We start from the raw sequence: 15,501 nt of genomic DNA on the forward strand, positions 1-15,501 counted from the left end.
CGTTGCTAGGATCAGTTTGGTCATCCTCTGTGAAGTCCCTATTCTTGTCCACACAAGCAGCAAGAATACTGAATTGTTGGGCAATTTGCCAGAGCTGAGGCTCCTTCATTGCTACCTTCTGGATCCTCATATCTCCCTGTCTTGAAGTCCCACCCTCTTCTCTTTGACCATGGTCAAATCTGAAGAGTCTAATCTAAGAGGTGTGACTGCCTCCCGGAACAAAGTGTCCAGGTAACTCGCCCTCCCTGATGCATCGCAGTTGTCCGCAGCTCGGACTCCGGTTCATCGACTCTGGAGCTCTATATAAATGCAAGTCTTTTCCTTTCAAAGGTTTAGAAATTATTGTTGGAACAGAGCCAAATTGGATCAGGATGATTTTATTCCCAAAACAAATTCATATTTAGAGACAGTTTAATGATTAAACAATTCCTTTATTTTCACCTTTAACTAACATTTGAAGTTAGAAACACAGGAATTAGCTTGATATCTGAATCCCTATCCCAAACCTTAAAATCAAATGCATTCATAAAGACTTGCTCTCTATCTATCCTCATTTAAGATGTTCACTAAATTCACTCATTTACAATATCGTGTCCAATTCTGATTGCCACACTACCAGAAGGATGTGGATGCTTTGGAGAGGGTACAGAAGAGGTTTATCAGGATGTTGCCTAGTCTGGAGAGTATTAGCTATGAGGAGAGGTTGGATAAACTCGGTTTGTTCTCACTGGAACGATGAAGGTTAAGGGGTTTACAAGATTATGAGCGGCATGGACAGAGTGGATAGTCAGGCGCTCTTTCCAAGGGTAGAAAAGTCAAGTATTAGGGGACATAGGTTTAAGGTGCGTGAGGAAAAGTTTAGAGATGAGCAAGGCAAGTTTTTATACAGAGGGTGATGAATGTCTGGAACGCGCTGCCCGGGGAGGTGGTGGGAGCAGTTATGATAGCGTCATTTAAGGGGCAACTAGACAAATACATGAATAGGATGGGAATGGAAGGATATGGACTCCATAATAGCATATGGTTTTAGTTTAGGCAGGCATCATGATCGGCGCAGGCTTGGGGGGCCTAGGGGCCTGTTCCTGTGCTGTACTTCTCTTTGTTCTAAAGCCACTTATTTGACCAAATGTTTGGTCCTTCCCCTAATAATTCCTTCTCTGGTGCAATAGACTTCTTTTTTGATTCTACCTTGGGATGTTTCTCTGTGTCAAGACGCCACATGAATACATACTTTTGAAATGAAATAAATATGGATAAATAAAAATACATTTCCAAACATTGTGGAAGACCGATTACTCACCTGATCAGCAAATGAAGTTGGCATCTTCTGCTCAACCTCCTTACCCATTTCTGTTGCTGACACTGATTTCTGATATGGGTGCTCCTGCACAGGTATTCTGTTAAAACCAAGCAACATAGAACTCTTAATGTTTCCACAACACCGACACAAAGGCATATTTCCTGAATTCAAGGACAGGAGGCAGATGCATTCAACAGCTGATGAGTGAATATTACTTTTTTAAAAATGCCCATCAACTTTCTCCTAATCAGGCAATGTGAGAGGCCATTGAAATCACAATTATCAAGGTCAGAGGGCTGTATATCCATTCTGCAATCAGTAAGTTCACAATAAGTCATTATTAACCATGTTAACACTGCACAAGGGAAGAGAGCATCTGAAGAATGGTTCACTGCTCAGCAAAATATCACACCTGAGGAATTCATAGAATTCCGACAGTGCAGGAGGAGGTCATTTGGCCCATCGAGTCTGCACCGATCACAGTCCCACCAGGTCCTATCCCCGCAACCCCATTTACCCTGCTAGTCCCTCTGACACTGAGGGGCCAATCAACCTAATCCGCACATCTTTGGACTGTAATTATATTAAAATTGGATTTCCTCTTAAGAATCAGCATCAATAAATTACTGATCATTTAACAGTTTCTACTCTTTGTTTCTAAACCTAAGGTTAACATATTGGTATGAATTTCTAAAATGTTGTGGATTAGGAAGCCTATATTCTAAATACATGGTTCAATACAACTACCACACAAGATGCTGAAACTTAACATCAATAGTGAAAACAGGGCTCTTGCCCAGCCTGGGAAACTTTGTCAACAAGGCTTCCAAATTCCACCCTCTCCTCACTTTCAAATCACCGTCTCTTCCCTTTCTCGATTTTTGCTGTGTTATTGTGAACCAATATCTACTATAAGCTCACCACGCCCCACAGCCACCTTGATTTTATTTCTTCACATCTCTGCGAGGACTGTATTCCATTCTCTCAAGTTTGTCCCTGCAGCTGACGTTCTGGTGATACCAAATTCCACAACTGTGCTTCTGGCCAACTTCCTTTCTTCTCAGCTGAGGATTCTCCTTCGCCGTGGACAACGAGGCTCTCGACTGTGCCCATCCCAGTTCCCACATTTCTGCCCTCACTCCTTCACCTATCCATAAGACCATAAGACATAGGAGCAGATATAGGCCACTCGGCCCATCGAGTCTGCTCCGCCATTCAATCATGGCTGATATTTTTCTCATCCCCATTCTCCTGCCTTGTCCCCATAACCCCTTATTAATCAAGAACCTATCTATCTCTGTCTTAAAGACACTCAATGACCTGGCCTCCACAGTCTTTTGCAGCAAAGAGCTCCACAGATTCACCACTCTCTGGCTGAAGAAATTCCTCCTCATCTCTGTTTTAAAGGATCGTCCCTTTAGCCTGAGGTTGTGCCCTCTGGTTCTAGTTTTTCCTACTAGTGGAAACATCCTCTCCACGTCCACTTTATCCAGGCCTCACAGTATCCTGTAAGTTTCAATAAGATCCCCTCTCGTCCTTCTAAACTCCAACGAGTACAGATCCAGAGTCCTCAACCATTCCTCAAACGACAAGCTCTTCATTCCTCTGGACCCTTTCCAAGGCCAGCACATCCATCCTTAGATATGGAGCCCAAAACTGCTCACAATACTCCAAATGGGGTCTGACCAGAGCCTTATACAGATTCATCCCCAAGATTCATGATATGGTCATCTTCAGCTACCACCCCACAGCCTTCGCACTCACCAGACCACCCAACGTCATTTCTATAACCTCCAGTGAGACTCTAACAGACAGATTTTCCCCTCTGTTTTAGCATTCCGAAGGAACGTTCCCTCCGTGACAACCTAGTCACACAAATACTCCCACATCCCATGCGAGGACAAGAAATGCGACAACTATCCTTTAACTTTAACCACCCTTCCTCCCATTTCTCATCAGAGGAACCAAACACAATGTTTTGTTGGATCCCATCTTGTCAGGAACACAAAGTCGAGCAATGTTTGGCAATCATTTCTTTTGAATGTTGAGTTTTGAATTTTTGTTCAAGAGAAGTTGCTTGCTATAATTTTAAATTTACATAGGATTATGTAGGATGATATAGAATACATGGCATAGGTCCAAACTGTCTATGCTGGTGTTTATGCTCCACTCAAGCCTCCTCCCACCTCTTCTCAGTTAATCTGTCCAACGGTGTGTGGGTTAGGTTTATTGGTGACAGTAAATTTTTGATTTGATTTATTATTGTCACATGTATTAACATACAGTGAAAAGTATTGTTTCTTGCACTCGATACAGACAAAACATACCGTTCACAGAGAAGGAAACGAGAGAGTGCAGAATGTAGTGTTACAGTCATAGCTAGGGTGTAGAGAAAGATCAATTTAATGCAAGGTAAGTCCATTCAAAAGTCTGACAGCAGCAGTGTCAGGGGGATTAGCAGGTTAAATACGTGACCTTATAGGGATAGGGCCTGGTTGGGATTGTTGTCAGTGCAGACTCGATGAACCGAATGGTCCCCTTCATTTCTGTAGGGATTCTATGATAACCATTTATTCCCGATTACTAGTTCCCCCTTAAGTGCATCTATACCATTTGCTTTAACCATTCCTTGCAGTAGCAAGTTCCAAATTCTTACAGCTACTTGTGCCAAGAATTTCTTCTGAATTCCTTATTGGATTGCTTGGTGACTGTCTTATATTGGTGGCCTCCAGTTAAGCTATTCACCACTTTAGCAAAACCTTTTGTAATTTTAAAGACCTCTGTTCGGTCATCCCTTGGCCCTCATAGATGGCCCAGTCCATCAATCCTTTCCTGATATACACTCACACATTTCTGGTATCATTATTGTAAATCTTCTCTGCACCGTCTCCTGTGCCACTATATCATTTTTATAATACAGCGACCAGAACTGCAGGCAATATTCTAAGTGTGGCCTAACCAAGGTTCAATATTAGTTTAGCATGACTTTCCTTTTCAATCCTATCCCTCTGGAAATAGACTTTGTGCTTGGTTTGCTTTTGATTTATGGCCGTGCTTAGCTGTGCTGCAACTTTCAATGATTGATATATTTGTACTCCAAGATCATGTGGGATCTGCCACTCCATCTAGACTTGTACCTTCCACGTTTCCACTTCCCCATTTTTCCTATCGGAACGGGCGGCACGGTAGCACAGTGGTTAGCACTGCTGCTTCACAGCTCCAGGGACCTGGGTTCGATTCCCGGCTTGGGTCACTGTCTGTGTGGAGTTTGCACATTCTCCTCGTGTCTGCGTGGGTTTCCTCCGGGTGCTCCGGTTTCCTCCCACAGTCCAAAGATGTGCGGGTTAGGTTGATTGGCCAGGTTAAAAATTGCCCCTTAGAGTCCTGAGATGTGTAGGTTAGAGGGATTAGCGGGTAAATATGTGGGGGTAGGGCCTGGGTGGGATTGTGGTCGGTGCAGACTCGATGGGCCGAATGGCCTCCTTCTGTACTGTAGGGATTCTATGATTCTATGAACGTACCAATTCACATTTATTGGTGCTGAACTTCATCTGCCAATTATTTGCCCATTCTGCATTTACAACAAGCTTAGACATTTTTGAAGAAGCCAATCAAAACTTGAAAGCACGGCTTGACTGAATGGAGCTTGGGTTGTTACACTTATTTTAGTTCTTTAAAAAATAAATGATTTGCACATTTGAAAAAAAGAACATACAAAGTTAGTTGTCTTACCCTCTTATATTGTAAGGTTCTTCTGGTGGTCTAATTCCCTGTTGCTGCATCATCATATTATGATACTGACCCATTCTTTCATCAGATCGACTGTACAAAGGCATCCTGGCTTGTGGCTGGCCATTTATCTGATGAGTCGGGATACGATGACGTGAAGTCCCCAACATGGAGTGAGGAGGTCGCCGCGTTGCATAAGGGTTTGTGTTAAAAAGAGTTGGAGACTGAGCTGTATAGACAGATGAATGTGGAAGAATGCCATGGGGACCTTGGATCCCTGGATGCATTCCAGGCCCCCTGTATATCAGTCCGCTCGCAGGCAGTGCACTTTGTCTTTTAGCAGCAGCGTTGTGACTGTCTAAATCCAGAATTTCCTTTGGACTTTCGGGCCTTTCCTGTTCTTTGTTTAATTTTTCCTCCTTTATGGTGTGTGACACATTGCTGGCCCCCTGGCTTGTGTCTTTGTTTTCTTTAGAGTTTCCATTCATCCCTTCTTGCATTGCGTTTGCTGATGTGTGACCGACTGATGACCCCTCTGAGCCCTGCAAAGGGACACCAGGCCCTGGTGTTTTCCCATTTCCATTCTGTACCGATAAATGGCTAGATGGCTGGAGATGATGGCCTGTTGGTGAGAGGGCCTGGGGCCACTCCTCCGTTGGGTAACCCTGCCCTTGAGGGTAAGTGTAATAATGAGGATGCTGATATTGGTGGTAGGGTGATTGAATTTGTTGCTGGGAAGCGTGGTATGGATAACATTGGACTTGGTGCTGATACGCGGGGAAGATCCCTGGTGGCAACTGCTGGGGAAAATTGGGATTAGGAAAAGGCTGCCGATTCGCGAATGCCTGAGGTCCGCCCATGCTTCTTCCAAACGGTCTGCAGCCACGGGCCATACCATACTGGCCTGCGACCGAGTACTCTGGGTTATGCCCATACTGTGTGTGCGTCATCACTCCCATCATCCCAGGATTATTCCCATTATTCTTTCCCTGTTTGCCTTGTGTCAAAGCATTGGCAGTTTTTGCAGAATTCTCATTTGTGTTCAGTAGACTTGTGGAAGCCAATTGGTCTGGAGGTCCAGCGTAGTGTACGGAGTTGGGGACATTTTGGTTGACCTGGCTATCATTCTGACCTTTGACCTCGGCCTCGGTTTGATTTTTAATTTTCTTCTCTCTGCTGACTCTGCCACCCACTTTTTTGTTATTCTTCGCCCTGCTCTTTCCAGCCCTTTTTTTGGAGTCTGGAATCTGTTTGCTTGGCCCTTTTGGCGCCTTTACAACTGGACTGGTAACATCTTTCAATTTAATGTTGTGTGCGTCCTCTTCTTCAATATTGATGGATCTCAGGCCATTACTTTGAATCTCGCTTGTTCCCGGTTCAGTAAAGTTGGCCGAATTCAGTTTGATGTTGCCTTCGGGGAGTTGTGCTGTTGTCTGTTCGGTAACTGGAGGCGAGATTCCTGAATCTTTGTACTGTGGTTTCTGCTCCCCTTCGGCTGATGTGGTTTTGATTGGCTCCGTTTCTGTTTAAGGATAAACAAATCATACTCAGCAATAGCTATTATCAAAATTAAGATTTTTAAGCACAATTGATAAAAGAGCAAAATACTGCGTAACTTGAAATAAAGAAGCGCTAGAAAAACTCAACAGGTCTGGCATCACCTGTGCAGAGAAACAAAGTTAACTTCCGACTCCAATATGAGTCCTCTTTGGAACTGAAGGCGGGTAGGGATGTGGTGGGTTTTATGCTGTTGTAAAAGGGGAGAGGGGCAGATGGAGCAAAAGAGGTCAAGGATAGGTTAGAGACCGGTGCAGATAAAACGACAAAGATGTCATGGAACACAGGCAAACGGAACGGTAATGACGTTATTAAAGGCACAGAGCTTGGTCACAGTCGATGTTAACGGCAGAATAAAGGTCAGTGCAGTCTCAAAGCAACCAATACAAGAACACAAAATACAGTCTGGCACCAGTGGAGATAAAATTCAAAATGGAGGACAGAGTTCAAGCTCTGAAGCTGTTGAATTGAATGCTGAGTTTGAGGGTTGTGCGGTGCCTAACAATGATCATAGAAACCCTACAGTGCAGAAGGAGGCCATTCGGCCCATCGAGTCTGCACCGACCACAATCTCACCCAGGCCCTATCCCCACATATTTTACCCGCTAATCCCTCTAACCTACGCATCCCAGGACTCTAAGGGGCAATTTTTAAACCTGGCCAATCAACCTAACCCGCACATCTTTGGACTGTGGGAGGAAACCGGAGCACCCGGAGGAAACCCACGCAGACACGAGGAGAATGTGCAAACTCTACACAGACAACTGTGATGAGGTGCTATTCCTCCAGCTTGCATTGAGCTTCACTGGAACATTGCAGCAGACAGAGAGAGGACAGAACCAAGGGCATGAGAGCAAGGTGGTGAATTGAAATAGCAAGTGAGCGGAAGGTCGGGGTCATGAGGACTGAGCGAAGGTATTCTGCAAAGTGACAACCCACTCTGTGTTTAGTCTCTCCACTATAGAGGAGACCGCATTGTGAGCAGCAAATACGACTAAATTGAAAAAAATACTTGTAAATCGTTGCTTCATCTGGTAGGAGCGTTTGGGGCCTTGAACAAGGAGGAGGTAAAGGGCCAAGTGTTATACCATCAGCAACTGCATGGCAAAGTGTCATGGAAAGGGGGTGAGGTGTTGGGGTGATAGAGAAGTGGACCAGGGTGTCACGGAAGGAATCAATTAATTTATTTTTTGCATTTACCAATTTCCCCTCCCTCCCCATTAAAGTTTTTTTTTAAACAAACAAAATCTACAGTTGACCATTTAGACTTCAGCTTTGAACATGCAAGCAAATTTACCTCGAGTTTCATCAACATTTTCGGGCATCAGAGTGTCCTGTGATGTTCCCAGCGAACTGGCACAGTCTTCTAAAACTGGCTTGCGAGGTTGTATGCTGGGTATACGCTGCTGGGCTCCACCATGTTGCTGTTGGAGTGCTGCCGGTGCATGAGGGTCAGAAAGATAGGCTGAAGAGTGTCCAGGAGGACAGACTGGGGCAGAAAGCTGCTGCATTGCGATCATCTCTGGGCTGGACAGCATGGAATCGATGTGGAGGCCTTGGTGCGGAGGTCTGAGGAAGGGAGGCGGCATCCTCTGCATGTTGGGTGCTTGGGGTGAATTTGGAAGTCTGGGATAGCCGGGTGGCCCATTCTGAGGTAGACATCCTGGCTGATCTGGCCAGTGATTGAGTGGCACAGACGGTCTCATGAGGTTGTGCTCCACCATTTGGGGAAACGGGCGACGCTGGGACTGCGGCGACTGGCCTGGGCCAACCAGTGGATTCTTTTCAACTGGTCTTAAAGGCCTTTCAATCGAACCATCATGATTGCCGTTCCATACATGACGGGGTCCCTGGCGTGGACCATTTGGATGACCGTATGGGTTGTACACATGCCTCCCCTGAAAATCAGAGCTCGGGCGGTGCACTGGCCCCTCCAGGCGGTGTGCTGTATACCCTGGTTGAAATGGTTGGCTCGGGTACATGCTTCCTTCCTGAGGTGGGGCACTCACTGTTCCGGGTGGCACCGATGGGGGTCTGGGGCCCAGAGAAGGCCCATGCACTGGTCCGGCATAAGTTGTTTTATTTCCGGGTCCCACCATGCGGGGCCCCTGGTGCTCATTCACAGCCACCTGATGCTGCAATTAGACAAAAACATATCGAATGTAGTTCAATTTCTCTTTCTCAAACATTTTAAGAAGTTCACACAATGTTTGTCAACTCAGTTGGAGAAACAGACTCGATCGCTGTTCTAGGCAGAGGAGGAACCTGTTCCCAAGTTGCACAATTAGCTGAGAGTTATACTGCTCTGTGTTGACTGATACGTTAAGACAGCAACATTTTGCGAATTGCAACAAGGCGGCTTGATTTTAATCCCTCTTCACTGACAGTAATCACTCTGAACTGAATATTGGCTCCACTCCGAGATTGTACAGAGAATTTGAGGATTCCAAATAAAAACTTCTTTGTGATGAAAATAGCTTTACAGGCACCTTCCATCATCATAGAATCCCTACAGTGCAGAAGGGGGCCATTCGGCCCATCGCATCTGCACCGACCACAATCAGACCCAGGTCCTTTCTCCATAACCCCATGCCCCATTCACCCTAGCTAGTCCCCCTGACACTAAGGGGCAACTTACCGTGGCCAATCCACCTAACCCGCACACCTTTGGACTGTGGGAGGCACCCAGAGGAAACCCACGCAGACACGGGGAGAATGTGCAAACTCCGCACAGACAGTGACCCGAGCCAGGAATCGAACCCGGGTCCCTGGCGCTGTGAGGCAGCAGTACTATGCACTGTGCCACCGTGCCACCCGTGTTATGGAGGCACTTTTGATTTGGGGCATTTGGGATTGCAGGGATAGGGCCTGGGTGGGATTGTCAGTGTGGGCCCAATGGGCCGAATGGCCTCCTTCTGCACTGTAGGGATTCAATGATTCTATAAGTGTCTTTATTTTATAAACTTAATTTTAAATCTGTTGATCTGTGAATAATGGGCTGGCTGAAGACTAAGATTTGGAAAAATATTCTTGGTGATTGGCATAAAGGCCTGATAATGATATTTAAATCTATTCAATTAAGGAACCCGACTTTCAAAGTCATAGAATCATAGAATCCCTACAGTACAGAAGGAGGCCATTCGGCCCATCGAGTCTGTACCGACCACAATCCCACCCAGGCCCTACCCCCACATATTTACCCGTTAATCCCTCTAACCTACACATCTCTGGACTCTAAGGGGCAATTTCTAACCTGGCCAATCAACCTAACCCGCACATCTTTGGACTGTGGGAGGAAACCGGAGCACCCGGAGGAAACCCACGCAGACACGAGGAGAATGTGCAAACTCCACACAGACAGTGACCCAAGCCGGGGATTGAACCCAGGTCCCTGGAGCTGTAAAGCAGCAGTGCTAACCACTGTGCTACCGTGCCGCCCGAAAGTTGTTGCAAATTCTTTCTGTTAACTGATTTTGCTGTAAAGGAGTCATTTATAAGACACCAGCTTGAAGAACATATTATTCAGCAACAGAAAGCATTAAATCATATTAAACAGTCTGACACGGAGACGGCATCTGTAGCAAGTGCTCCCCCTAGTGTTGCAGCAAAAATAAATACAGCCAATGTTCAGGATGGGATTCTCCCATCTGGAGACAAAGTCCTGTTGCGGGGGCAGGAATGTGGAATGTTTCCCACTGTGGAGGGTGGCGGGAATACACGCCAAATCCTCTGGCCCCAACCTCATTAATTATGCAACTGGGTGCTTTTCACCATATTCCTGGGCGGGGGCAGGCCTGGTGGTATCTGGTCCACTGGCCTATCTGGGAGCCATATTGAAAAGGTGCCCAACATCACTGACCCCCTGTTGAAGAAAGAAGGTGGAACTCCTGAGAATGAAGGTGGATATCCGGGAACATTCTGAGGCTGGGAGATGGATCCACTCCAGGGCACCAAATCTGAAATCATAGAATCTCTACAGTGCAGAAGGAGGCCATTCGGCCCATTGAGTCTGCACTGATTCTCCAACAGAGCATCACACCCAGGCCCTAACCCTGTAGCCCCATGTTTTTACCCTGTTAATCCCCTTAACCTAACATTCTGGAACACTGAGGGATAATTTAGCATGACCAATCCACCTAACTTGGAAGGTCCACCTGTAGGTGTTCTGGGGCCCAGGGTTGCCGGCGGCCTCCATTCTGAAGTCTGGAGACCAGCACCAGGCATTGTTCAGCTGAGTCCTGACATCTGCGTACCACGTTGCTTTTCACCTGTGTGTTTTCCTGCCGGCATCACGGAGAATAGATGCGGGTGGTTGGGCCTTCATTTGCATCTCATTAGCAGGATGCAAATGCGTTTCACATTGGCCTCTAGCAGATCTCCCGATCAGCCATGATAGACATCAGTGGAAGATCCCGAGGAAATTCATGCCTGTGTGAAATCCATTTATGGGTCTCCCGCCATTTTCTCCCTTGACTGGGCCCACCAGCGGGGGCTTGGGAGAATCCCACCATAAGTGTGCAGTTTAGCAGTCAGTAGCACTAAGTGGGTTCCATTCTTGCACTTCACAAGGTTACCTAAATCACTTAGTTGCATGAGAAGTAAAGTCACCATAGTCCCAGATGACCATAGGCTGTGACTGGTGGTGATTTAACCTGAGGATCACCACACCTCGGGCAAGGGGCAGGGTTAAGAAGGCCAATCTCATAGAAGAATAACCTCAGCTGGTACAGGAATTGAACTCGTGCTCTGCATCACTAACCAGCTGACCAGCCACCTGAGCTAAACCGACCCTAGACTCTAATTCAGCTGGCATTCAAATATGTGTTGTAATAACTTTGAAGCAAATAATAACACTTTATTTTCTCTATATCATACTCCATGACAGAAATATAGCCAAAGCATGCCTTTATCATAATTTTGAGTCAACAATAATGTCCCCGGCAAGCTGTCTGCATGCACGGTAATCCAGAAAGTACAGCGCAGGCGGCTCACAAGTTATCCCCTTTAAGATACTGTGCAGTTACCGGTTAAATGAACAGGCACCATATATACGTTTGGTAAGAACTGAAACCAATATCTTAAGTGTTATTTTGGCTTTGGAAATTGTTCCTCAGCTGAACATGCTTTTCATGTCCTGGATGTTTAAATTTAAAGTTTATTTATGAGTGTCACAAGTAGGCTGACATTAACACTGCAATGAAGTTACTGTGAAAGTCCCCTAGTCGCCACAATCCGGCGCCTGTTCGCGTACACTGAGGGAGAATTTAGCACGGCCAATGCACCTAACCAGCATGTCTTTCAGACTGTGGGAGGAAACCGGAGCACCCAGAGGAAACGCACGCAGATACTAGGAGAACGTGCAGACTCTGCACAGACAGTGACCCGGGTCCCTGGCGCTGTGAGGCAGCAGTGCTAATCGCTGTGCCAGGATGTTTCACTTGTAAGAAATAAACTCCTGAAAAACATTGCAACTACAAGTTTCCATTTATCCACTGGGCAACTAGTTCAGTGGCTTGTATGGAGTGACCACTGGATTTCACAGCAAGTAGACCGGTTAGGTCACTTTTCCATAATTCCCACCTTTGGTGCTGGTGGCTAACTTGGGCCCACAAGCTCTTCCTTATTAATGTGCCATTATTTGTTACACCTGCTTACTCAGAGAAGGGCTCAAAAGCTAGCAAACATAGATTTAAATCACACAGCTTCCTGTAAGGAATGTGTTTCATCTTCCACACAGCAAATACTTGTGCATCTTTCTAATTGAGGTACACACATAGGGTCACTTAATACGGAGCCAAGCTCTGTGAAAATTACCTGCATGATAAACTGGTGATGTAGCTGCTGCCGTACTTGATCTGCCAGTCGTGGCTCCCTTGGGGAACAATAGCGATACTGGGACTCCGCAGTAGGCCGAGGTCCAAACATACATGGTCTCTAGATGAAGAAAACATTTTAGTTCGTGGGCTACCATCCTGAATGGGATGGGGGAGACATTTTCATGACCTGGGAACATCCCAAAGTCAATAAAGTATTCTGAAGTGTTAGTCATTGTTGTAGTGAAGGGAAATGCAGCAGTCAGTCTTGACATAGCAAAGTCACACAAACAGTGAGGAGATAAATAACAATATAATCTCTTTTACTGGTGTTGATTGAGAGATAAATGTGTCAGGACAGCAGGATCCTGCTCTTGCCCAAATACTGCCTTGCAATAATAACTTGTGTTTATAAAGTGGCTTTAACATTGTCAAGCCACCAAAGGGTTCTTCAGAGGACCGATACAGAGCCACACAGAGACACATTAGGACGGGTGACCAAAACCTCGGTCAAAGAGGTCGGTTTTAAGGAGCAACTCAAAGGGAAGGAGGAGAGGTAGAGATATGGAGAAGGTCAGGAAGGAAATTCCAGAGCTTTGGGTCTAGCTGACTGCAAGGCATGGCTGTGAATGGTAGAGTGAAGAAAATTGGAGATGCACGAGAGGCCAGAATTGGAGGATCGCAGATACAAGAGGGTTGTGGGTGGGGGGGGGGGGAAGAGGTTAAAGGGATGGGGTGTGGCACAGCCATGGTAGCATTTGAAAAAAATGGTGGCAATTTTGAAATTGAGGCTATACCAAACTAGGAGTCAATGCAGGGCACAAAGCTCAGGAGTTTTGGGTGAGCAGGAGGACTTGGTTCGAGTTGGGAAGTGGTCAGCAGAGCTTTGGATCAGCACAAGTTTACAGAGGGTGGTAGATGTAAGGCTGCCCAAGAGAGCGTTGGAATAGTTGGTTCTGGGGGTAACAAATGCATGAGAATGAAGACTGCTGCAGAAGGTGTTCTGGGGAAGAGGTGGAAGCATCCACCCAAGAGGGTAGACATAGCCTTGGTTTAATGTCTCATTAGAAATGTGACATTTCTGTCATTTTAGCAACCCCTCAGTAATGCACAGAAAGTTCAGCATACATTATGTCTCCTGATGTGGAGATTGAGCCGATGGTAAGAATACTATTACTCAAAGTGGGCAACTTTTTATCCTATTTTAATTGAGACACATCCTTTCCACCCTTATTCTAATAGGTACTAGACTTATTCTAGTTTGCAGGTGCAGCAGGTAATTAAGAGGGCAAATGGAATTTTGTCCTTCATTGCTAGAGGGATGGAGTTTAAAAACAGGGAGGTTATGTTGCAGCTGTATAAGGTGCTGGTGAGGCCACACCTGGAGTACTGTGTACCGTTTTGGTCTCCTTACCTGAGAAAGGATATACTGGCACTGGAGGGGGTGCAGAGGAGGTTCACTAGGTTGATTCTGGAGTTGAGAGGGTTGGCTTATGAGGAGAGACTGAATAGACTGGGGCTATACTCATTGGAATTCAGAAGAATGAGGGGAGATCTTATAGAAACATAAGATTATAAAGGGAATAGATAAGATAGAAGCAAGGAGGTTGTTTCCACAGGCAGGTGAAACTAGAACTAGGGGGCACGGCCTCAAAATAAGGCAAAGCAGATTTAGGAATGAGTTGAGGAGGAACTTCTTCACCCACAGGTTTGTGAATCTGTGGAATTCCCTGCCTAGTGAAGCAGTTGAGGCTACCTCATTGAATGTTTTTAAGGCAAGGATAGATAAATTTTTGAACAGTAAAGGAATTAAGGGTTATAGTGAGCAGGCGGGTAAGTGGAGCTGAGTCCACAAAAAGGTCAGCCATGATCTTATTGAATGGCGGAGCAGGCTCGAGGGGCCAGATGGCCTACTCCTGCTCCCAGTTCTTATCTTTTTATGTTCTAACATAGTAACAATATTGACCTGGTCAATTTAAATGAAGTCGAATTGGAATTGCTGGCCTAAATAACACTTGGGCACAAGGTCGACAGGACTTGCAGAGTTGGTCTGTCGGGCTAGTTCCTGCTTCACACAGGGTCTAATGGTTTTGAAGACTGTATTGTGGGAAGAAATTCATGACTCACCTGCAGTTACTTGTTTATTCTAAAGTGCAATCACTTGGAAATTACTTTGGCGATATGATTGGACAAATGCCTCGGGTGAAATTCCCCCCCTGCTATTTTAGAAGAAGTGTTAGCCCATGCAAGATAAATGGATTAACACTCCCAGTGAAGGCAGGAGAATGTCGCACCAGCTTGCTGAATATTCACCTGCTAATGTCACCATCAGTAAGGCTTATTTTTCAGAATTTAAAATAATTAGGATCATTGCTTATTTGCTGTTTCTTCTGTCTAACTTTATCTTAATGATAGATGCCAAGATGAGAAACTAGACTCTGCTTGATTCTATAGCAAAATGACTAAATACCTGTATTGTTAGAAGAAACAATGCTCATTTGATTGGGAAAAGCAGAAAGTGTTGCTTGGTTAATGAACAAAGAAAATTACAGCACAGGAACAGGCCCTTCGGCCCTCCAAGCCTGCACCGACCATTCTGCCCGACTTAACTAAAAGCCCCTACCCTTCCAGGGACCATATCCCTCTATTCCCATCCTATTCATGTACTTGTCAAAATGCCCCTTAAAAGTCACTACCGTATCCGCTTCCACTACCTCCCCCGGCAACGAGTTCCAGGCACTCTCTGTGTAAAAAATCTGCCTTGTACGTCTCCTTTAAACCTTGCCTCTCGCACCTTAAACCTATGCCCCCTAGTAATTGACTCTTCTATCCTGGGAAAAAGCTTCTGACTATCCACTCTGTCCATGCCTCTCATAATCTTGTAGACTTCTATCAGGTCTCCCCTCAACCTCCGTCGCTCCAGTGAGAACAAACCAAGTTTCTCCAACCTCTCCTCATAGCTAGTGCCTTCCATACCAGGCAACATCCTGGTAAATCTTTTCTGTACCCTCTCCAAAGCCTCCACATCCTTCTGGTAGTGTGGCGAACAGAATTGAACACTATATTCCAAGTGCGGCCTAACTAAGGTTCTATAAAGCTGCA

The 15,501-nt window shown here is 45.7% G+C and overlaps 1 protein-coding gene across 1 annotated transcript in view; it reads right to left on the reverse strand.

Annotated features, from left to right (window-relative positions):
• cecr2 (CECR2 histone acetyl-lysine reader) overlaps nt 1-15,501 on the reverse strand; it is a 432,956-nt gene that overhangs the window by 7,866 nt on the left and 409,589 nt on the right. Inside the window, exons 15-18 of the mRNA XM_078219960.1 lie at nt 12,401-12,520; nt 7,884-8,721; nt 5,033-6,551; nt 1,301-1,397 (exon numbers count right to left, since the gene is read on the reverse strand). Coding sequence (XP_078076086.1) covers nt 1,301-1,397; nt 5,033-6,551; nt 7,884-8,721; nt 12,401-12,520 — 2,574 coding nt within the window. The remainder of the gene's footprint in view (nt 1-1,300; nt 1,398-5,032; nt 6,552-7,883; nt 8,722-12,400; nt 12,521-15,501) is intronic.

The sequence above is a fragment of the Mustelus asterias genome, chromosome 9 (assembly GCF_964213995.1).
Source record: "Mustelus asterias chromosome 9, sMusAst1.hap1.1, whole genome shotgun sequence".
Lineage (NCBI taxonomy): Eukaryota > Metazoa > Chordata > Chondrichthyes > Carcharhiniformes > Triakidae > Mustelus > Mustelus asterias.